The 25,934-nt window shown below is 33.3% G+C and overlaps 1 protein-coding gene across 1 annotated transcript in view; it reads right to left on the bottom strand.

Moving 5' to 3' along the window:
* LOC134268138 (receptor-type guanylate cyclase gcy-6-like) overlaps positions 1-25,251 on the bottom strand; it is a gene marked incomplete at its 3' end in the record, with an annotated part of 30,939 nt that extends 5,688 nt beyond the window's left edge. Inside the window, exons 1-8 of the mRNA XM_062750337.1 lie at positions 25,161-25,251; positions 24,821-24,957; positions 11,660-11,790; positions 1,694-1,800; positions 991-1,197; positions 747-890; positions 357-553; positions 111-236 (exon numbers count right to left, since the gene is read on the bottom strand). Of these exons, the coding sequence (XP_062606321.1) occupies positions 111-236; positions 357-553; positions 747-890; positions 991-1,197; positions 1,694-1,800; positions 11,660-11,790; positions 24,821-24,957; positions 25,161-25,251 (1,140 nt within the window). The remainder of the gene's footprint in view (positions 1-110; positions 237-356; positions 554-746; positions 891-990; positions 1,198-1,693; positions 1,801-11,659; positions 11,791-24,820; positions 24,958-25,160) is intronic.
* Between the last annotated feature and the right edge of the window lie 683 nt (positions 25,252-25,934).

Genomic DNA, 25,934 nt, shown 5'->3' with positions numbered 1-25,934 from the left:
GTAGTAATTTGAAAATATCATATCATTCTATAAAGTAGTTTTTAAATAAATACATTTATTAGAGTGAACACTTAGAAGTTTTGTTAAGTGTATATTACGGATATATTTACAGATAATCCTTCATCAATCGCAGTAGAATCATTCCACGGAGGCTTTGCCATTCTCTGTGGAATCATTCTCAATAGTTCTAAGTGACGCTCCTTGCTGGCATCGTCAAACCATCGGGCTGCTGTCAACTGAAATCGTCGCATTTGTTGTATAAATATTCTGATATAAACTGAATTTTAAATTGCCCTCTTAAAATCTTGGTTATGGTTTCTGATTCTTCTTTCGACAAGTTTAAACCATAAACTTACGTGGATAACATGACGAAATGCATCACGTGATATAACGTCATCGGAGTCATTATTGTACCATGCTCTGTACTGGTATTGGTCGTCGTTTGCTTTGAAATTTGGATCAATAAAGACGTAGTCTCCGTTTGTCATGCCAGTGTAGTGAGCTCGTATCATTATTCGACGGAAATTGTTATTCCGTGCACACATAAACACAACTACAAAACAAATGTCTTGTTAAATTACCAGAATTATTTTCAATGATTAATTTATTTCAACCTGAAAGAGCCAAAGTGATAAATAATCTGAAAGAATTACGACAACGCTAGGTAAAAAAAAATATATATTATCTGAAACACTTTCTTAAACTGCTAAAAATAAATATTATATCTTTATTGTATTTTTTCGTACTTCTTGCTGTCTTTTTAATAACTTGTAGATATTTATCAATCTCGTTGTATGTCGGGTCCTCTGTAAACGTTTGGTAGGAAGCCACGGTAATCTTTTGTCCAGACACCTTTGATAGAAAACCATTCATCGCATGCAAGCAGAGAGCTGTCAAAAACAGTCCAGAGGATCAAAACGATTACTTGTAATGCGCTCTAATCTTAACATCCAATATAGTGACAGAAATTGTATTATAATGTATTGTTACCGTATGATGTCTGTATGAATATTGCAGTTACATTCCATTTGAATTCAGTGAATAGTGCTGCTGTGGCGAGTCCAACTTTATTAAACGTTGCAGATAGTCGCACAAAGGTCTTAAAAACGTTTTTATTCCCAAATGTCGGATCATTAGCCTCCCAACTAACATGTGGCATATTATAGTAAGGTGTCAAATAAGCAGGCCCAAGATTACCTACATATATATTTCAAAACAGATTATCTTTATAAACAAAACCAAGTTTAACTCCTTATTTTAAAAACAAAAGTTTAAGAAGAGTGGTTCTCTCTTTGGTTTTAGACGAGAGAAATTAATAAAAATATTTTCAGCAAAGGAATAATACTTATAGAAGAACTTAAGAGACCATTTTGGCTGTGTCTCCTTTGAAGATTTATTGTTCATCAGTGCCCCGTTTTACAAAAGAAGTGAAGACTAAGACCAAAAACTTAAGATTCTTTTTAAGTTTTGCAAAATTAATTATTCTCTTTGAAATTGCTCGTGTAAAAATATCCTACTACCGGGTACATTCCTTTTAAATTTGGTCTTAAGTCGTAAGTCCTTTTGTAAAACGGGCCCCAGATGCTTATTTGCAAATCATGTTCTCAGAAAAGTGTAATGAAATCAGAAACTAGTCATATCAAGAGGGAAAAGTGTTTCATGAAAAAGTCTTTGACGTCAGAGAGAATCTTACGTTTAGAGGACGGATGACCGAGGAGAAGATCGATTTTGTCTTCTGTGATCATGCGCACTACCTCCCCTGCTGATTGTGACATGTCGTTAACAAACACTGACGTCACGCTGAAACAAAACTTATCAGTCTTAAAATGAAAATAAAAAAAAATATTTAAAGGAGGAGAAAGTTTCATATTTCCTTCTTTTGTTTGTAAATAAATGATATAGATTGTTTTAAAAAGGTAGTTTGAAATCCATTGTTAATTTTCAAATACTTTAGGTTTTTTCTCATCCTTAATTCTATTGGTGCAAACTCATTTTATATTCTATAGATTATTCTTATCAAATAGAATGTGTGCATAAATTGATATTTGAAAATGTTTTAAAACAAATTAACAATACTTTTAAACAGGATATTAACACCTCTTACAATTATTTTGTTAAAACACATACTGATTGCACACACAAGTACTCTGAAGTTGACATCAGAAAGATGCTTGAGATTCTGATTGACAATATCTAGGTGGTTTTCGGAGACCAAATCTTCCAAAAATGTATTGGAATTCCCATGGGTACCAATTGCGCTCCGATATTAGCAGACCTATTTTTGTATTCATATGAAGCAGAATTTGTTAAAGAAAAATCTTATGCGTGAAAAGAAGAAAAGACTTGCTGTGGCCTTCAACTCGACATTTAAATATATAGACGATGTATTGTCAATTAACAGTTGTAATTTCCATTCTTATGTCAATACGATATATCCTGGTGAGCTTGAGATAAAAGATTCCACAGAGTCTGACACGTCTGTTGCATACTTGGATATTTTACTTTAAAAAGACGTTATTGGTAGTCTAACAACCAAGCTCTGTGATAAACGTGATGACATTACTTTTTTCTATCGTCAACTTCCTTTACTTATGCAGCAAAATACCTTCATCACCTACATACGGATTGTATTTATCTCAGTTGATTTGATACGAAAGAGCATGCTCTATGTATGAACAATTTCTACAATGAGATAAATTATTGACAAAGAAGTTGATGAAACAAGAATATCAGCAGTCTCGTTTAAAGTCATCATTTCATAAGTCCTATGGTCGATACAGTGACCTTGTCGGCAATTACGAATTTAACATTGAGTTACTGACGTTTTTTATACTTATTGTTAGTCAAATGCTGACTGACGTTTATCATACTTATTCTTAGTCCATTAATTATTCACTGAATTGACTACGGATTTTTCCATTATTTCCCGATCATGACAATGAGGTGTGACCGGTCAGCAGGGGATGCCCACTCCTCCATGGCACCTGATCTCACCTCTGAATTTTCAGAGGTCCGTGTTTGCTCTGCTCCTAATTTGTATTGTTTTATGGACTTTGATATTGCATACTATTCTTTATCTCCATATCCTTACCTTAAATAACAGAAACGCTACTTAGAAAAAAAATGTAAATGTAAAATACTCGAACAAACTAAAAGAATATGGAAAAAAATGTGTGTTGTCTTCAATTTTTTTTTCAGAACCTGATCCATGGAGTCAATTTAAGTTTTAAAGTATAAAAAAATCATCTGGGAAAATACACACCATATGCAACTGTTTGTGGAGTTATACGTGTATCATATAAATAGAGAAAAGTTACCCAAAAAAAACTCATTCAAACGTAGGAATTTTGAATTTTCATACTAAAAAATAATGCTTTTTATTAAACTTGAGGATTTTTTTTTAGTCGAATGGATTTGGAAGAAGGGTGTTAGAAATATTACAATTCCTTGTCACCATTTTCATACGTGCGCTCAGATTCCATAGTTATCAATCAAGATCTCTTGTGTATATCCTATTACTTCTCTTCAGACAGAGCTAAGTAGGCTTAAAGCTGTCCAATATAAAATTAAAATGTCATTTACTCTCTTTATTGAAATCAATTCTAGAAAAATTGAAATGTAAGTCATTACATGTAGATACGATATATTAAATGTGGTAGTCTCTCTAATAACTATGTTCTTTATTCCTAACCGTATCATTTAAACTTCAAATGTGCCTTAATTAAACGTGATGATCTTCAGCATCTTGATAAGACGAACAGAAAAGACATTCTTGATTGTGTTTAATGTTTGATTTCAGATTGATGTGAGGAATAATTGCAGCAGAATACATGGAGCCTCGACTAACATCAAAACTTATCATTATAAACCTTTAATACACGATGTCTCTTAATTTTGATTCATTACTGCCTTATGTAAATCAACAGTTAGTCTACATCATACTCCAATTAAACTTTGATCTGTCCCTTTAAAACTTTTAAATAGTCTTCTTGAAAAGGTGAAGGAATTTTTTTTTCATCGACACCAGAATATAGGCTCGGAACAGGCACGTAGCATCGTTTTTGAAAGGGGGGGGGCAGCCAGAGGAAAATTTTTTTACTTACCTGTAAAAGTTGGCAAACAAAAAAAAAAAGGGGGGGGGGATATTGCCCAAACTCAAAAATCCTATTTCATGGGGGGTAGTGGCCATTTTTTCATCACTCTAATTTTTTCATACCAACATTTCCTTGAATTTACTGTGGTACTCCGTTTTGAACATTTTCAATAGTAAAGGTAATGTACAAAAAAAGTACGTAGAAAATGCATGTTGCACTTTCACAAATTAATTTTATTCTTAATCCTTAGAAAAGCAATGAGATATAAAAATATTAATCCTATATTTAGAAAAGACATGTTCGAAAGCAGTACAAACACACATATATTGTCATGTATAAGTTGAGAGAATTGAACGCAACCGGTGAATTGTAAACATAAACAATAACAGAACTCGTGCCCTGTTTACAAAAACTGAGTACATAACACGAGTGTGCTCGATTTGCTAAACTCTGTACGCAACTCTGAGTTCGGAATGACGATACTTGTAAAGTAGTTTCGCTTTCTAATATTTCTACTCTGAATAAAATTACTTTTTCTGGATAAAAGTTTTAATATTTCTCATTAATACACAATGATGTTTTCTTAGAGTGTGTGAAAGTGCAGGGATCATTTATCAAACCCGCCAAAAAATTTGAAGTTTTAATAACTTTAAAATGAAATAAGATTTTTAATTAATTTTTGTGTGAAATGCTATTAAAATATATAACTCGTAATATTACAGAGAAAATATTGATTTCAAATTTGTGTCCAAGTACCTTAAAGACTACACCTTTTATTTCCTACAAATATGCAGCTTGAAAACTTTTTAATTGCAAAAAAAACTTTACATGGCCTTGATATCGAGTATCTGAAACATAATCCTCCATCGTGTTTATGTTCTTCTTCGCCCTATAACTATAGTACCGCTGGACACATTATTACAGGTGACGTAAATATAGTTAATAATGAGGACTTTAAATCACTTATTTTAAAAGGTCCTATATATATGGAACCCCGATCCTTCAACTGGTGTCGGAAGTTTATAAATGTAATGGATTCCGTTGCAGATTACGCCAGGCGATGGGTCAGATATGAAAAAGAAGACGTTCACACTTCGCCAGAATGGATTAAATGTATCAGATTCATGATAAAATCACGTATTAAAAGATTGAAGGGCTATATGAAAACCATTTATCCTTCTGTATTAAATAATCAAGAAGTGAACAAGAATTCAAATAGATTACATGATCAGTACGTACTGGTCCCTGCTGACAAAGCAAGTAACAACATTGTCTTTGTTTGTAAGGCTCATTATATAAATTCTATTTTAGAAGAACTTGGATTTAGTTCTACAAGTGGTAATCCAACTTATACTCATAGTTCCTTTTCTAAGGAGGAAATTCTTCAAAATCATATGTCATTTTTGAATAATTCTAATATTCTAAAGATCCAAAATGATTTTGAACTACCATATCTTTATTGGAATCTGAAATTTCATAAGAATACTTACAAACATAGATACATTGCGGGTTCTTGTTGAACCAAGCCTTTTTAACTAAGATATTAACATGAAGGAAAAACTTCAAGAGTACTGTCCAACAATATATTCAAGAAGTTGTGTAAACCAGATGTGGATACTTTTGGAACTTTTGGATAATTTGAAATCACAAGATTTTAGCAAAATCAACAACTTAAAAACTTACGACTTTTCAACTTTATACACAACCGTTCCTCACGATAAATGAAAATTCAGGCTTTTCGATATCATTGAAAGCTGCTTTTCCAATAAAAATGGAACTCTTAAATTTACTTACTTTGTCATTAAATTGGTCATTTGCAAAATTATTTCGTTAAAAATGTACAAACAAGTACTCTGAAGTTGACATCAAAAATTTTCTTGAGTTTCAGATTGACAATATCTATGTTATAATGAGACTAGGTCTTCCAACAATCTATTGGAATTCCCATGGGTACCAATTGTGCCAAGTTAGAGCAGACCTATTTTTGTATTCACATCAAGCAGAAACTGTGCAAAATCTAACGCGTAAAAGAAGGAAACACTTGCTGTGGCCTACAACTCGACATTTAGATATACTGACGATGTATTATCAATTAACAATTGTAATTTCCATTCTTATGTCGATACGAGATATTCTGGTGAGTTATTTCACGAGCATGACAAGGAACACACAGCGTGTGACTAGTCAACAGGGGATGCTCACTCCTCCATGGCACCTGATCACAGCTCTGATGTTTCAGAGGTCCGGGTTCGCTCAGCCTCTTTTCTGTATTGTTTAATGGACTCTTGAGTTGGAATACTGTTCATTTTCTCTACGTAATTCATATAAGAAAAAACGTTTTGCTTGAAACTTGATTTTAATATTCAGTTATGATAAAAGATAAAAAGAAATTCTGTTATTACTTGATAGTTCGCAGGTAATTATAAATCTATTCTTATTTCAGATGCCATAGATATAAATTTCAGAGAAGGTTTCATCCAAACATTGTCTAAATTTGTCAATGAAACAGATGGAGATAAAGAACAGTATTCAAGATCAAAAGCCCTTAAAACAATACAAAAAGGAGCAGAGTAAACACGGACCTCCAAAACATCAATGATGGGATCAGGTGCCATGGAGGAGTTGGCATCCCCTGCCGACCGGTCACACCCGCCGTGTGATCTTTGTCATGATCGGGAAATAACGGGAAAATTCGGCATCAATTCTGTGTATAAAAATGAACTTACAAGTATGAAAAACGCCAGTGAGCATTTGTCTTAATGAAAATAGTATTTCCTGATAAGGTCATTTTTTCGACCACAGAACTTACGAAATTATGTATTAAACGAGACTGTTGATATTCTTGTTTCATCATCTTATTTATCAATAATTTACCTCGTTTTGGAAATTGTACATACGTAGAACATGCTCCTGCGAATCGAAACAGCTGAGGAAAATATATTAATGTATAAGTGAGAGAAAATGACGATTGAAAAGTTAATGTCATCACGTTTATTTATATAGCTTGGTTGTTAGATTACCATTAACGTCTTTTCAAGTAAATATCAAAATATGAAACAGATGTGTCAGAGTGTGTGGTATCATTTATCTAAAGATCACCAAGAAATATCGTATCCACATAAAAATGGAAATAACCATTGTCAGTTGTGAATAGGTCGTGAATATACTGTAGATGTACTATTTTCGACGGGATCATAATTCCGCGGAATCTAAATTTCTATCTAATTAGCGGGAGGAAAATTACGCAGGTTTCTCAGACTGTCACAATATGGGCCTTACATTTATATTAAGTATGCTTGGACAAATTTCCTCGGAAAATATGTGACCGCGTACATACGAGTAGCGCAAATTAATACCACGTGGAAAAAGAACTTCTACAGTATCTTAATGTCGAGTTGAAGACGAAATAAAAAGTAAATTCATCATTTCAGGGATGAGATCAATAGCCTTCATTTCTTACGTATCCTTTACCGTTTTTAATCAGTAAACATTTAATTATGAATCAATATATAGTCTTTGTTATTGTGAATTCAATAAAAGATATCTGTGTATATTGGAAAAGCGTCGATGTCGAGTGGAAGTGTTTTTTCCTACGGATTATTGTGTGTATGGAACATAAATTTTCTATTTACATCTATGTAGCCTTTATATATATATGATTATGCATTTTTAAAATTCGAGGTCTTTTTGTTGTTTGTTTTTTTTTTTCTTCAAGAATATACCATTTAGTCAGGTTAGAAAATGAAAGAGCACTTTCATGCAGTAACCTTTCAAGACATTTCAGGTAATTGAATGGTTTAGATTCGTTAGGTGATTATTATTTAATTTTGTTTTGGTATGTTGAGTAATTTTTATTTTTGTTCTATGTCTCACTAAACATATCCTGTGTAAAAAGATCCAGCGTCCATTACGTAGCGTTAACAATGCAGTCCTGATTTGATGTACCGCAAAGTCGACAACGTTTAAAGAAGGTTATTTTAAATATCAATTGGGGAAATTATTTCTTCAGTTTTATGAATTATAATTCCGAATTTAGGATTTGGAAACAATATCCAAATTAGAATTGAAACGAATAATTAACAAAGAAATGAACGAAAAGATGAAAAAAAAAACTAATGTAAAAGAGATCTGCTGTGTTCAATTTGCAATGGTGAAAATATGATACCTGTATGCAGAATGTATTTTAAACCATGTACTGTATATTTCAACATTTTAATAGGTACTCTTACTGTTCAACTGTAAATGCTTGTATTTGTAGTTGAACTCCTGCAAAAATGATGGGTAAAATCGTGATAATATGAAAGAACTAGTGAACACTTTGATGGAGAATTTTGCGAATATCAAAAGAGAAACTTAAGAGATATCAGGATATTTGTTTTATTATATGGGAAAAAGATTATCTAGATTCGAAAATGTAATTGATAATTTGAATTAAATTAGACCCAGATATCAAATTTAAAATGGAAAAAAATCTACTCAACTACAATATTTAGGTGTATAAATCTGTAAGGAAAGGAACAAAATTTTCACAGGTATATTTTTATAACCGTACTGACAGACATCAGTATGAATTTTGCATCGGACACATACCTTGCATCGGACAACTGACAATAAATTCTCTTTCAACTTAAGAGTTCCGTGTATTTATTTGTTTCTGTCTACAAGCTGAAGATTTAATTTTTTTGATGATACCGATTGTTATCATCATGTAGTGACAAAAATACCCCGAAAATGGCCTTGAAGTTACGTCATATTTTACATCATCAAAGGGAGATAACCAGAAATTTATGATTTTGCGATTTTTAGAGTTATCGTTCTTAAAATTCGACTTCAACGGAACGAGTCAGACTTTGATGAATAAAGTCAAGGATTGGTAATTTTACCTAAATTTTTAAGAAACCTCACTTCATTGTTCGTATAATTTATTTTAGAGCTAGTTATCACTAGCATGTTCATTTCTCCGTACATCGGACACAAATTAACCATGCATCGGACACTTTCCGATGCCAAGGTAAGCACTACCATTTTCATACAGAACCCAGCTGATAGCTGTTTTTTGCGGAAAAAGAAAATAAAAACTCTATATTTTCAGTCAAAATACAAGTTATCGATAAATGACGTCTGGAATTTGACTCGATTTATTTCTACAAACCAGAGTATGATAAACCATGAAAAAAGGGCGCGAATTACCGCATTATAAGCATTTTAAAGCATTTCTAAGGCAGTGTAAGGTCTCTTGTATCGTTCTACATTTGTGCAACGATATCGTCAATTAAATTTAAGTTGAGGGATATTTCTTAGATAAAAGATAAAAATATATCCATATCAAGCATTTTAAAGCACTTTGATAAAGGTATGATATTTTTCCAGTCAAAAAACTGTCTGTCCGATGCATGGTGAACAATGTCCGATCCATGGTGAATTTTGAGTTATTCCTAAAAACTCGATTTTTGAGGATAATTTATCAATAAAGGGCATATAATTGTGTCCCAAATTAATATTTTAATCACAAACTTGTTGTTAAACTCCGTTTTGATAATTTTCCGTCGGTAGCGATATCGCTAGAACTTGTTGAAGTACAAGGGTATCCGATGCATGGTGAATTCACCCTATTTGTATTTCGTATCTTCCAAGTCAGACACATTAAAAGAGCAATAAAATACAACAGAAGCCGAGGAAAATTCAAAATATTCGGGGGGAGGAAACCAGAAATCAACATCTAGATGAATTAAAAATATATTTCACAGACGAATATAACCCCTTAAACTAAATTAAAAGGAAAGCATCAGAAAAGCAAAGAACTAAACAGACAGGAATTAATTAATCCAACTCCGAAAGACGGGTATGAAATTAAAATATGACCACTTGCCACAACTTACAATCATAGCAACCAAAATAGTACTCATATCGCTCAAAATCTGAACGAAACCCCCCAAACTGATGGAGAAATATCAAGTGTTTTTTTTCGAAATTTAAGTTTACTTACTGCAAAAAGCTAAAAATTTATATAGAATTCACTGCCTTTCCAAATTCTTTCAAAATCAACAATGAGGCACCTGCCCTCTTTTAAGACAAGGAACGTTATTTAGTTTCAGAGGATATGTTTATTTATTACTTCGGACATAATATGTCAGTTCAAAAAATGATATAACTTGCGGAGGATGCAACCAATTCTTTATCGGTGAAACGGGGATCACATTGAGAGCTAACATCCGGGTACATAAACAACATATTCAAGTTCTTGAGTACCGAAAGATCAAACTCAACGAACAAATTGATAGAAGCGGACAAGGAAAATTTGAAGTGTTTCCTTGCTATAAACTTTTTAGAGACAATATATAATTGAAAGAAGAGAAAAAGAAAAAAAATGAATCCAGTCTAAACAGTCTAAACATTTTGATTTCATTTGATTTCTGACCAAACTATCACACAGAGTATTACCTAGCTGTAGATAATGATATCTAAAGTATTCTAAAATAGTTTTGTTAGAAATTACAACAAGGGAAATGTGTTTTTGCAAAACGTCTGAAGAAAAATATGAAAGCGCTAATATTTTACCTAGTACGAGTATATTAAATTTAATAAATTTGAAACTTCACTGTCTGAAAGAAGCTTATATAGAGATAATGAACTGTGCATTCATCAATTTGACTACTCATTGCTTTGTTAGTCTTCAGAGGCATATCTTTTTAAAGATTTTACAAAACATTCCTTTGTAAAACTTTGGAACCCAATTGTCGCCCCAACCCTACTACCTAGTTATGATGAACTTAAATCTAATATACATATTTGCCCTATGTTTCAACATTTGTATTCAATCCTTTTTAAAAAGACCATTAAATTTTCATTATAATTTTTAATTGTCTACCTTGATAAAGGCTTTACTCTTCATTTAAACATTGAATCCCCTTTAACCAAGGATGTTTTATGGTGAATTTAGTTGAAATTGTTTAAAAGTGGTCCTTGAGGAGATATATTAAATATGAAAAAGTTTACAGAAGGAGAGACAGTCAGACGTACGGACAGACAAACGGACGACACGCAAATTATGATTAGAGAAGCTCCATTTACTTCAACTCAGGCGAGCTTAAAACCAATGAAATTTTATAAAATTTAATGAGAAGTTATGGTGTTCTTAATGAAATATATATATATTTGACTGGTGTTCTTAATGAAATATATACATTTGAGAGGGAAATCATCAAACCATACCTATAGAAAATTTATAAGCTGAAAATAAAAAAGAATAGGCTGATACTAAAATACCTTAAAAACTCGATACCAAATAACATGTGGTATGTTTTCTTTGAATCCTTGTTACTAATTCAAATTATACAATATACATGTACCGTATATTTTCTTTATACAGAAATATCAATAAAGTAGTAGGGAATAGACGGGCATTATCGTTACAGTTTAAATTTTAAGAAGGCATTCAATGTTATACATCATAATGTTGCATTAGAATGTATACGATTAACATTTTTCCCAAGATTAATAGTATCATCACAATTTTATAATTAATTTTTTTAACTAGTTTTCTTTATTCTAAAAAAAAATCTTACGTGAAGGTATGGTTCAGGAAATGTCCATCTTTTCTGGCGTTGTCTACTGCAATAGATATAGCACTCGCCTGAAGTTCATAACTCGCCCAATTCCTCTGTCCCCGCAACATCAAGAGTCCAAGATGAAAATTCTTACAAAAAGTTACATTTACAATCTCAAGAAATACAAAATACACAAGATAGCTGAACCAGAGAGTCATTGTTAGCGTATCGAGCGTCCGAATGTATCTACATTACATCACAAGTAGATAGTTTTAAATATAGGTAGATTCTAATGATTCCTTGATGATCAGGACTTTTTTTATCTTGTCTGTCTAAAATTCCAATAATTGATTCTTTATAACTCAGGTACAAACCGGACTTCAATGGTCGTCATCAGGGACAATAATTACAGCCTTCAGGATCGCAGCTGTATATTTTTAAGCTAATACTTGTCTCATTAGAATATCATTTATATTTAACATCAAAAGAAGGCATATAATGCAATTAGTGAGGCTTATTGATGCTTAGGGAATACTCATTTCATATACCTGAACGAACCTTGCTTTCAATAAGCTTTATGAAGTATTAATATTTCTTAACATTGCCCGAGCAAGATTTGTTAAGTGCCGCTACCTTTTAATTAAATAAAAACGATGGAAGTTAAACTGAAAAAGGATTTTACTTTTTTTTTTTATTTATATTCAAAATATTTGTTAACTGTTTTAAAAGAGTATAATCTTTAATACTCACCTTCGAGTTTCTTCATTCAATTTCTTTTTGAACAAAAAAGATCTACGATTACCGATTGTTTTTAAACTATTAATTTATGATCAATCTCTGTAATTGAAATTCGTTACTTAGATTTTATTGTTTTAAAGGTTTCCAGATTTTTCTGTTGATTCTAAATTAATGAGGGAAAATGTAAAATTTCAGTTTGTAATAAAGGAAATTGATTTATTTGTATCCTTATTTAAAGCCACTTTTAGAATATATCTGTATTTTCTAAATTCCGTCCCTTGCCAATGGAGAGCGTCAAATGTACTCGTCACTTTTTGTGCTGCGACGGATCTTTTTTCTTGCACTAGCCCTTCTTGCAACATTTGCTCTTGATTTACACATGATTTTAAGCAATCAAAATTTATGCTTAACACACTCCTTGAGCTTTAGTTTGTGTTTCTTTCTTTAGTTGCCCCTGAACTGTTCATAAAATGATTATAACCGTTCCATTGCTCTATATATTCAAGTAAATGAATAATTTTTTTCTTTTCTTAATTGAATGATTAATTAATAATCCTCGTGTACCATTTTTATTAAATAAAGAAATATATACAGACAGCAAACAGGATTGAAGCCCAAAAGTCCATTCAAAGAATTGTCTAATACACTTCAAGAGCTCTATAAAAGATCATATATGGAGGAGTGAGCATCCCCTCCCAACTAGTCACATCCGTTTCGAGCTCCTTGTCATGATCGGAAAATAACTGTGTGTACATAATGACCTAAAAATCAGTATGAAAACGTCACATAATGATACATTGTTTTTGCTGACGATGTCATTGTATCGACCATAGAACTTACGAAATGATCCATTTTAGCTGTTGATACAATATGATATTTTAGTTTCATCATCTTGTTTGGCAATGCATGATATCGTTGCAGCAGTAGTTTATATGTAGAGCATGATATTGCGTTTCCATCAGCTATGAGATATAAATAAATACATTTCCAGGGGATATGGGTACAATTAAAGTTGACGATTGAAAAAGTGAAGATCATCATAAAGATTATGTGTTATTCTTGATTAGACTAAATTTTGTTGCTACTTTCATCATATATCAAAATTCTAAGCATATAACTTAAGGCACTGGAAAAATCTTGTTTCCTTCACTCAAATTTGCATCTCTATATTTACTTCATATATTGTCATATTTGTTTTATTCCTGCAAAAAAGGCTATGCAGTACTTGCAGTATTTCTCTCTCGTAACGTATCATAAAAGAAAAAGAATTGATTTTCAGATATATACTACACTGTCTTCATTCTCTTCACACGAAAGAAATCATATAAATACAGCAATTTTAATTTCCTGGAAAGAGAGCGAAGAAAATAATGATAAAAACAGTAGTAGCTCCACGAAACAGGAGATTAACATATCCGGCGCTGTCTATTTCATGTCTCCAAGGCCCTTTGCATGCGTTTCGAAATCGAATCGTACGTGATCAATATAAATAAATCATCATAGCAATATTTAAAAAAGTATAGGGTTTGATCATTAGCAACGATATGGAATTCTGCTTTTAGTGAATATACAATGTCATGTAAACGGAGGATTTAACTGGGGAATGTTTTAATCCATATGTGGTTTCTTTATACATTCAAATGAAATGTATCAACCGTTATTATTTATTTGATTTTTTTTATTAATTTACCTTAGTCGATGAGTAAGAGGATATTTAAATTGGGCATTTTAAAAAATACAGATCAATTATTGCCACATGTGATTTGATGACCAAGCTAGAAAACAGTGATAGTCTAAAGAAATATTTTACATCATACAAAAATCTGTCGACTAGCCACTAGCCCCCCAAAAACACAGACTCCCAAAATTCCAGAAGTTGTATGGGGTGCCTAGAATGGGAAGGTAACACGTAACCTAAATATCTCAACTAAAACTGCAAAGTTAAATTATGTTAATAAGGAATAGAAACGCTCCTAATATTGGGTCCTCGGTGTTAGAAATATCCATCAGTTAGATACGGATCACGTGATATTGAAATGCCACAGGTGTCAATGGTCAAATAACACCCGTAAAGCTTTTCATAAGAAAAGATATATTGATTAATTTTTTTTTACATAAATGGACTACACAATATGGTCTAATGTCAAACGAAATGTTAACATCAACGGTATTTATTGATTAATTGATTGTATATTGTTTAACGTCCCTCTCGAGAATGTTTCACTCATATGGAGACGCCACCACTTGCCGGTGGAGAGCTGCAAATTTTGTCCTACACTCGGCACTCAGGGCCATTATGCAGGGGAGAGGTCTTTTTTGTGCCAGAATCTACTAGTGCTGCGGCACGGGACCTCGGTTTATATCGTCTCATTCGCAGGACCGGTCTCCACGTCCCAAATTGGGATTCAAACTCGCGACATAAGGATCAACTTTTTACTTCGCGACTCTAGAGAAGACGCTCTTACCACTGCGCCACGCGGGCGAAGTTCTGAACTGGTTATTGTTAAAAATTAAAAACGCTGTTTTTCCATATAAAAATTATTGAAGTGGAACATAATAAAGAAATTAATCCATAACTCATCAAGGTAGACTCACATATTAAAATTCAGCTCAAAATTTAGAGGTTATATTGATTGATTGATTGTATGTTGTTTAACGTCCTTTTAGAGAATTTTTCACTCATGTGGAAACGCCACCACTTGCCGGTGGAGAGCTACGAATTTTGTCCTATACTCGACACTCAGGACCATTGAGCAGGGAGGGATCTTTTTTGTTCCAGCACCTACTGCGACACGGGACCTCGGTTTATACGGCCTCATCCGAAGGACCGGTCTCCACGTCCCACAGTGGGATTCGAACCCACGACGTAGGGATTGCCTCCTTACTTCGCGACTCTAGAGCAGACGCTGTAACCACTGCGCCACGCGGGCGACTTTAGAGGTTAGAACGATATGGAGATATGGGATATGGATGTTCACTAACTCATGGCACCTGATCTCACCTCTGATGTTTTGCTCTGCTCCTGTTTTGTATTGTTTTATTGACTTTTGACCTTGAATACTGTTCGTTATCTCCATATGTTTCATCGACGATGCATTGTCAATTAGCAATGGTCATTTCATTCTTATATCGATTTGATATACCATGGTAAGCTTGAGATAAAGAATATCTCAGAGTTTGATACATCTGTTACATATTTCAATATCTTACTTGAAAAAGACGCTTATGGTAATCTAACAGCCAAGCTTTTTATAAACGTGATGCTTTAACTTTTAAATCTCTCCTAACTTATGCAGCATTATACTTTAATCACCTGCATTCGGAGTTTATTTATTTCAGTTGATTCGATACGCTTGAACATGCTCTACGTATGTACAATTTCTAAAACGAGGTAAATTATTGACAAATAAGTTGATGAAACAAGAATATCAGCAGCCTCGTTTGAAGTCATCATTTCGTAAGTTATATGGTCAATACAATGACCTTGTCCACAAATACAATTTATCATTGAGTCAAATGCTGGCTGACGTTTTTCATAAGATGTGTTTATTCATTATTTTCACACTGAAAAGACGATGGATTTTCCGTTATTTCCCGATCATGACAAGGAACACACGGCGGGTGTAATCGATCGGCAGGGGATGCTCAATCCTCCATGGCACCTGATCCCACCTCTGATGTGTCAGAGGTACGTGTTTGCTCTGCTCCTGTTATGTAGTACTAGTGTTCTAAGGACTTTTTAGCTTGAATACTGTTCGTTATCTGTATTTTTCCTTTCAAACTTATTTTTTCGTAAGCAATTTATATACTGAATTTTAATACATAATTTATCGGACTATTTAATTATTTTCTTGTACAAAGGTTTTAGAATAGAAGCCAAACATTTGATTTTTTCAATGTCATTCTAAAGTTTAACATTTAAATTGAAATAATATGAAACAGTTATGACACTCTCTCAGTCAAACAAGCTCAAGTTTGCATTGGCATGACGTTATTTTCCTCAATATGATCTTATATCAAAATATCAGAGAAGTGAAGATACATAATAAAATATGTGTGTCCTGGGAAGTCTAAAAGCCCCTGTAGAAGAGAAATCAGGTGTCCTTTAGCGAAAAAGGGAGGTGAGCATACGTTTTCAACCAGCCATACCCATCATTGCTGCTCCTCACCGACCAGATAAAACAGATAAAAAGAAATACATTTATGACGTAAACATAAGTACTTTAGCATAGATCTACTTTAGGTCAATATTTTTAATTACCTTTCTGATAATTAATTACTTTTCTTTATAAAGAAATAAAGAGATAATTTCTGGAATTTTACTAATTTTTTTTTTTTTTTTTTGGTAATAAAAATTCTAAAAAAACGAATTTCAAAATATTCTATGTATATAAAATAAATCATGGAATAAAAGAGAGAATAGATTCCTTATCTATACAAAGCGAGAAAACTCGTTGTCTTGAGCAATATTTGGAAAATCAATTTATGTCACTGTAGAAACAGTTCATGTTCCCGTGAAACAAACAGAGGCCATGGATATGCGCGATAAAGACTTCATCTCTTGGATGCTTATTAATTTTCACCAATGTTGAATAAAATTCTTATATTGTCAAATTTTAAATTCTAAAAAAATGATTTTGAACAAACAATTTATTTCTGTATTGTTATTTACAAAACATTGTAATTGTGATTTATATCTATTAGGAGTGACACTCAGTAAATCCTTACCTATAAAACAGTTTATTTTAAATATTCAATTGTTTATAAGGGGTCAACTTGAAATAGATGTCTTCTGATCCCCCTTTTTCCTATGTACATCGTGGTACAATGCCACATTGTGGTAATGTGGGTCATATTGTGCAATATTTTGCCTAAGATGTCATTCTATATTTGAGTCCCCTTTTGTCTGACACCTATATTATCAGAGCTGTTTTATTTCTTTCGTCATTTATTTTTATAAATGACATATTTTGCATCTTAGTTATTTGTTTTTGCCTACTTTTAGCCAAAAAAGAAGGCACATTCGTTTAGCATGGAAACGAAGGAACATGAATATCATTTTTCTTTTTGTTTAAATACAAGTAATCTTAAAAATGTTTATTCTAACTGCTTTTTATAAATTAATTTCAGGAATATTGCTGTTTATTATTATTATTATTATTATTATTCTTCTTCCGCTGATTTTTTGTTTCGACATTTATCTGAAAAGACTTTTTGTTCATCGAAAAGGTCATTAAAAGTTATGAACAAATTTGACCCAACGCGTATGAACTATGTCCGCTTTCAAGTTATTAACAACTAGCTGCACAACCTTTTAAAGATGGTGTAAAAAAAAAGGTTACGCAAGAAATGCTTGTTATCGCTACTCCTTCAAAACCGTAAACCGTAGAAATATGAAACCTTCACTAAAGTGTTGGAATTGAGAGGATTCTGGAATCTATTCATTGCGAAAGTATTTTACAGGTTGACTCCTTCAATGAGTTATTGCCCCTGAAACTTTTTGAATTGTACAAATAATTAAAAATTTTCAAAACAAGAAGTGATAGAGACATGGGACCAACTGCATAAGATTTATGGAGCTTTGAGCTTAAAATTCATGTAAAGGTCAAAGGTCAAGGTCATTCCAAAATTTAGAAATTAAGCTCTTTTTATATCTTTTTTGTCTCTTAACATATACAAACTGTCTTAGCATCATTAATATGTACTCTTAAAACTATTTGAAAGATTCAATTCATATTCCGTAAGATTGACCCTATTAAAAGTTATTGCCCCTTTCGCAAGAAATGCTTGTTATCGCTACTCCTTTGAAACCTTAAACCGTAGAAATATGAAACCTTCACTAAAGTGTGTGCTCACTCATTTGAGAGGACTCTGGAATCAAAATCATTGCGAAAGTATTCGGTGACTCCTTCAATGAGTTATTGCCCCTGAAACTTTTTCAATTTTACAAATAATTAAAAATTTTTGAAACGAGAAGTGATAGAGACATGGGACCAACTGCATAAGATTCATTGAGCTTTGAGCTTAAAATTCATGTAAAGGTCAAAGGTCAAGGTCATTCCAAAATTGAGAAATTAAGCTCTTTTTATATCTTTTTTGTTTCTAAACATATACAAACTGCCTGAGCATCATTAATATGTACTTTTAAAACTATTTGAAAGATTCAATTCATATTCCGTAAGATTGACCCTATTTAAAGTTATTGCCCCTTTCGCAAGAAATGCTTGTTATCGCTACTCCTTCGAAACCGTAAACCGTAGAAATATGAAACCTTCACTAAATTCTTCGACTCATTGAGAGGACTCTGGAATCTATTCATTGCGAAAGTATCCGGTGACTCCTTAAATGAGTTATTGCCCCTAAAACTTTTTGAATTTTACAAATACTTAAAAATTTTCAAAACGAGAAGTGATAGAGACATGGGACCAACTGCATAAGATTCATTGAGCTTTGAGCTTGAAATTCATGTAAAGGTCAAAGGTCAAGGTCATTCCAAAATTGAGAAATTAAACTCTTTTTATATCTTTTTTGTCTCTTAGCAGAAAGAAAATGTCTTAGCATCATTTATATGTACTCTTAAAACTATTTTAAAGATTTAATTCGTATTCCTTAAGATTGACCCTATTAAAAGTTATCGCCCTTTGTACGAAAAACCTTGTTATCGCTACTCCTTCGAAACTGTAAACCGTAGAAATATGAAACCTTCACTAAAGTCTTCAACTAATTGAGAGGAAATTGGAAATCTATTCATCGCGAAAGTATTCGGTGACCCCTTCAATGGTTATTGCCCCTGAAACTTTCTTAATTTTAGAAATAATTAAAAATTTTCAAAACGAGAAGTGATAGAAACATGGGACCAACTGCAAAAAATTCATTGACCTTTGATCATAAAATTAATGCAAAGGTCAAAGGTCAAGGTCATCTCTCCAAATTTGAGAAATTAATTTTTTTTTTATATCTCTTTTGTCTTTAAACATATACTTAATATCTTAGCATCATTAATAAGTACTCTTAAAACTATTTTAAATGTTTCATTTTTGTTCCCTAACATTAACCCTTTTAAAAGTTATTGCCCCTTGTGCAAAAAACCTTGTAATTGCTACTCCTCCGAAATGTAGATTGCAACCCCAAACCTTCACTAATGTCTTTAGGTAAGTTGAGGCAAAACTACACTGTATAAGTGCAAATGGATCTGATGACCTCTTATATGAGTTTTTGCCCTTGTCAACGTTTTGTACTTATTATTAAACCTTATAACTTAAAAACTATAAGTCATAGAAGCATTCAATTGCATTGTGACCCTTGACATTTCTCCTTAAGCATTTTCTCAAGGTCAAAGGTCAAGGTCATTTCATTTTTTTTATTTTCATTTTTTTCTATCCTTTAAGACAATTTTGGTTTCTTATTCATGGAATCTAATTTTGAGGAGTCAGATATAAAACAAAATTGAAATTCAAAGAAGGTGGAAAGACCTCTTATTGTTCTGTGAACAATAAGTCTCCTAGTATTGTAAATATTATTCTAACTGCTTTTTATAAATTAATTTCAGGAATATTGCCGATAAAAAGAGTCTTGATTAAAAGAATCTGCATTGTCAGATTAGGTGAAAATAATCTGGAATTAGTCTGGCATTCACTCTGAAAATGGGCATTATTTAAACAAGCTTTGGAAGTTTTGACTTCACATGTTTCACCGGACCATGAATTGCTTCCATAGCGGAAGTAACAACTAGCTGCACAATCTCACTCATTGAAAATGGTGTAAAAAAAAGGTTACATCATTATATATCTGGAGAGAACGCAGGTTTTTTCCACACGGGAGCCAACACATTGCTGGTGGAAGTGAAATTCTGGAAGTATGTGTGGAATTATTTGGAAATATTTACAAATAAGTTTACTTATACGACTACATCACCTTTACAGGCTGTTTGTTGTCACTGGTTCTTCAACATGTTCCAGCGCTTTTAGTGATATATGTTTGTACTAGTTAAAAAAATTTAAAGTTTGAGTCTAAAAGGCGTAATAAATAATAGTTTTTAAAACGTGTAATTAGAGTGACAAATAGGATTTTGAATTTTCAGAGTTAATTCTCTTTGTCAACGTCTTTGTATTATTTAACAAACGTGAAACATTTAAGAAATAAACAACGTTATTCAGTGAACATGGCGTTATGAATAGCAATTGCTCTGCCGGCATATTCCATGATGCCAGCAGAGCTGTTGCTATTCATTAATCTTTCATGTTCACTGAATAATCGTTTTTTATTAAAATTGATATTTGACATTCTTTGATTTTTTTTTTGAAGAATTATATTGAGGAAATCTTTAAAAAAAAGTTACATTAATCCGCGGCATCTTGTCAAAACCATATAGGCAAAACATACATGCTTTAAAAATCAGTACACCTGATCAGTGCTCCTTTTCTTTAATAAATCACAAACAATTTTTAAAGTATTTCCCTCTCAAACACAGTTATCTCGGTACAAGCAGCGCCGTCATCACATTCTCTTAATTTTTGTTTTGATGCAGTTGTGACGTCAATCGATCAATTTTTGGCTGTGTTTTTAAACCCTCTGACAAAAATCAATAAATTTAACGCTATTTGATGAAAAATTTCTCCAGAATTGCTTACAACGTGTACTGACCTATGTCTGAATAAATTTCTACATTTTGTTTAGTCGATTTACTAAAATCTTGAAAATTTACAACGATTTTTACTATGATACAGAGCAATCACATGACGTAAGGCGACGTGACAACCAGATTTCAACCCGTTAAGCTCATAATGATTATTACTCACAGAATGCTTTTCTATGATCTTTTTTTTTTGATAAAGTTTTTCTATTTATTTTTAATAGCTGAAATCATTCTTGAAATAGATATACTAGTTAAAGAAATGTTCTCTTTCTGAATGTTATTACCCAAGTGTGAAGAGTTATCGTTTTTTGTACAAATATGCATGATATGAAAAAATAAAAATATGGCAGTTCTCTACAATTTTTTAAAAATTTTATTATACAATTAAATACATTTACCAAAATTAAATTTTTAAAGATATAAATCAGCAATTTTAATGCAGTTGGTGCCTACATGTTCATAATGGGAGAGGTCAGTGGATATGCAAATATATGGTGATAACGAACAGTATCAGATCAGAAGTCCATAAAAAAATACAAAATAGGATCAGAGAAATGTATAAATAATGTACTAACAGTAAGTATGCAAAACGTCAGCGAGCATTTGACTATATGATAAATTGTATTTGCTGACAAGGACATTGTATCGACCGTAAAACTTACGAAATGATGACGTTAAAAGAGACTGAGGGTACTTTACTTCACTGTGACACTTGATTCAATATCTAATGTTTTGAGAAGTCAAGGTTTGCTCTTTTCTCGATCTGTATTGTTTCCAACTTTACAATAAACGTGATGACTTTAACTTTTAAATCGTAAACTACCTTTGCTTATTATGCAGCAATAAACCTTTGTCACCTGCATACGGATTTTATATCTCTCAATTGATTCAATACCGAAGAAAATGTTCTATGTATGAACACTTTCTAAAACGAGGTTTTTTTTCCAAACAGGTTAATGAAACAATAAGATCAGCAGTTTTGTTTAAAGTCATCATTTCGTTAACTCTATTGTTGAAACGACTCTGTCAGCAAATTTTATTATTAAGTCAAATTCTGACTGACCTTTTTCATACTGGTTGTTATGCTCTTATGTAAACCACTGTCACACCGGGGCTGCGTCCTACGCGACTGCAAGGCGTCTTCAAAAATGCAAAACGCCGAGGTGATCGCAGTAGAGTCTCCTACAGCGCCGTGACAACGCGGCGAGATCTCCACTGAACGCCGTAGGATCGCGTAGGGTCTCCTAGAACGCCAGAGGACGGCGATCACTTTGGGCATGCACAAAGTACGCGCCGTGTGATCGCTGTCTGATAAGAACGCAGTAGAAACGTAGTATGATCGCCGTAGAAGCGCGTTGATATCTCCAACGACGTAGTTGGAGCTCCGTACGAACGCCGTGAAGACGCACACGATCGCGGCACGAACACGGTGATAGTAGACTGCGCTTCCACGGAGACCTCATGGATATGTCGCGGAGTCCTTGGAGATGTCACTGCGTTTCTATCGCGTTTTTACGGCGCTTCTAATGAGATTTATCGTCTTGTGATTTTTTCGACTGCGATTACAAGGCGACAGCACGGAGTTGTCACTGCGATCATTGCGCTCCCGTGGCGTTTCTACAGCGTGCGTTGGCGATCACAATGCGCTTTCACGGCGTTGTTAGCCAGCTCACAAAACAAGAGCAATGAGATCATAATTCCAACGTATTTGTTGCACTCGGAGCATTTAAGTAAAACATCGAAGAGAAAATTACACCAGAACTTGTTCTGTTCTTTCACTTAAATTTTGTAGAAAACTTTTCAGTGTGTTCTATTCATAATAAAATCAAAGAAAATCTAACTACACATCTGAACCGATAAAATTGAAAAAAGGAGTTTAATCATGAAATTATTTATTATTTAGTACTAAATTATTTAGATAGAACATTTTTTAATTATTAAGATTTTTTTTGGCATGATTCGAAGTCTTTTCATCGTGAAGCTTAAGTCTTTAAACAAAAATGTTTTACATTCCTTCTGAATATATATATCAATGAGTATAGAACGCATTGTGAACGTATTGTGAACGCAGCCAGCGCAGAGAGAACGCCGTGAAAACGAGATGAAAATTCCTAACACGCCGTGAAAACTCCGCGGAAGCGCAGGCAATCGCCGATATATCTCCGTGGGAACGCAGTAGAACGCTGTGACATCTTCACATTGTGAAAATTTTGCAGAATTTTTTGCAATTTTCCTGCGATTCCACGGCGATTTTAAAAATTTAACAACGCCGTAAAGGCTCCCTGTGAACGCAGCTTGATGTGACAGAGCCTTACTAAGTTGTCCAAGGATTTTTTTTCCGTTATTTCTAAATCACAACAAGGAGCACACGGCGGTTGTGCCCGGTTGGCAGAGGATGCTCACTCCCACAATGGGTACCTGATCCCACCTCTGATGTTTTCGAGGTCAGTGTACGCTCTGCTCCTACTTTTTATTGTTTATTAGGCTTTTGAGCCAGAATACTGTTCGTTTTCACCACATATTTCATTTAATGAACTTTTGAGCTTGATTATTATTTCTTTTACCATACTGAATATTTTTGTCATCAGGAATTCTTTTCATTTAGTGTGTCATCCAACATTCAAGTAATATTCTTTTTTCAAATCAATTTAAGGCAAGTTATGAAAATATGCAAATGAGAACAATTTCCTTACAAATTAGTTGTGTCATTTATTGCGAAAAATGTAGTTTTGCCTTTTAAAAAATCATTCTTAAGTACAAATTTAGTGATTATTTTGTTTAAAAATTTGATAGCACTCCACGCATAAATGAAGCTTTAACAGATTCTATACATGTTCCATTTTATTTTATTTTATTTTTATTTATTTTTTTTTTTTTGCTTTAAAAAATATAAATCTATATTCTTCAAGCCTTCAACGACCTCTAGATGTAAACCATTTTAATTGAAATATAAATTTGTTCTCTGTAGTCTCTCATTTTTCATGACGAGTTTCATGTAAACCGCCATTTGATAGAATATTCCTTAAATGTTCTACGGATTTTGAAATGACTCAGGGGTTTTAGAAAAAAATGTACTATACACGTGTGCAAAAGCTTCATAATTATGTAAGAATCATTATCAGTCATATCTGATACATGTAGTTTTGAAGTAATTAAGTTTTTTGTTCAAATCGACATTTTGAGACTTTGAACTAGAACGAGAAATACAATTATGAGAAGGAAACTTGGTTGTATTGATGGTTTATCTTATGAAGATTCTTTTACAATGTTGTCCCTAATTGTCTGTAACTGTTCCTGTTTTGCAGGCTGTGTCGGTCTTCCCTTCTTTTTATCTATCAAATTATTGTCACGAAGAACGTAATGTTACAGATTGCAATGCTGTAATCATGATAGTTTTATCTTAGCAATTAAAAGAAAAAAATTATTGCAAGATCATAAGTCTGTGGGTTGATTTTTATAGATTTTGTATATACATATTAAACAAGGAAAGTTATTCATCTCGCCCGTACGTTATACGATTCAGTTGTCAGTTGAGGCTTATCACGTATGGTACAATCCAAATTGAACTAGATGTGGCAAACTCCCCTGTACTATGCAGTGTCTATATTTTAAACTCTACCGTTGTTCCCCTGTCAGTCCCTGACTTTTTCCTGTTTCTCCGTGACTTTCTCCTATGTTTTCCAGTCGATGTCATTGACTACTGTGTCCTCTCCCCGTCGTCCCGACATTATCACTGACTACCCTGTCAACTCCCTGTCGTCCCCTCACGAAGCCCCTAAATACAATGTCCACTCCCTATTCCTGACTATCATGCCCACTCCCCATCGTCCCCTGACTAATTCCCTTACTATCATGGCCACTTCCTGTCGTCCCCTGACTTTGTCTATGACTACCATGTCCACTCCCTCTCCTCCTAACTGTTTCTGACTACCATGTCCACTCCCTGTTTTCCCCTGAATTTATCTCTGACTATCATATCCACTCCCCGTCGTCCCATGACTAAGCCCCTATCTACCTTGTCCACACCATATCATCCTTTGACTAGGCCCCTGACTATCATATCCACTACCTGTTGTCCCCTGACTTTGTTCCTGATTAGCATGTCCACTTCACTTCTTTTCGTCCCTTGACATTGTCCATGATTACCCTCTCTATTCCCTCTCCTCCCCTGAATATCCTGTCCACTCCTTGTCCTCCCCTCACGAAACCCCTGACTACCTTGTCCGCTCCCTGTCATTCTCTAACTAAGCTTCTGATTACCATGTCCACTCCCTTTATCCCCTGACTAAGCCCTTGACTACCATGTCTTCTCCCTGTCGTTCTCTGACTTAGACCCTGACTATTATATCCACTATCCTGTCCTCTCCCTGCCCTCCCCTGACTTTGTCACTGACTAGCATTTCCACTCCCTGTTGTCCCCTGACTTTGTCACTGACTATCATGCCCATTCCCTGTCGTCCCCAGACTTTGTCACTGACTATCATGTCCATTCCTTGTCGTCCCCTGAATAAGCACCTGATTACCATGTCCACTCCCTGTCCTCTGCTGTATTTGTCCAAGACTATCCTTATTTTTGCAGTTTGTGAAGAGCGATGGCATATGAAAGTATTTCATTCATTCATTAATTTCATACTTTTTATCTATTTTTAAAAATGGAATTCTTTCATTTCATTTATTTACATACATGTATTTATTTCAGTCCATTTCTTGAATGATTCTTACTTACATAATTAAAAAAATCAAAACATAAATTAAACAATTACATAAATGAGAAAAAAAAGTTTTTTTTAGCAAATTAAAGGTGACCAGATATAAGGCATTTTGAAATTTGATTAAGTATTTTGGCTCTTATCGAATGCAGATTGTGGAGGGGAGCTTTTCCATGATCGAACGAACGGTAAACTCCGTAGAAAATCAATC

Source organism: Saccostrea cucullata, unplaced genomic scaffold (genome assembly GCF_032062105.1).
Source record: "Saccostrea cucullata isolate Sc308-1 unplaced genomic scaffold, CSIRO_AGI_Scuc_v1 ctg314, whole genome shotgun sequence".
Taxonomy (NCBI): Eukaryota; Metazoa; Mollusca; class Bivalvia; order Ostreida; family Ostreidae; genus Saccostrea; species Saccostrea cuccullata.
Note: the sequence above shows the minus strand (reverse complement) of the source record. Positions and strands in the feature narration are given on the sequence as shown.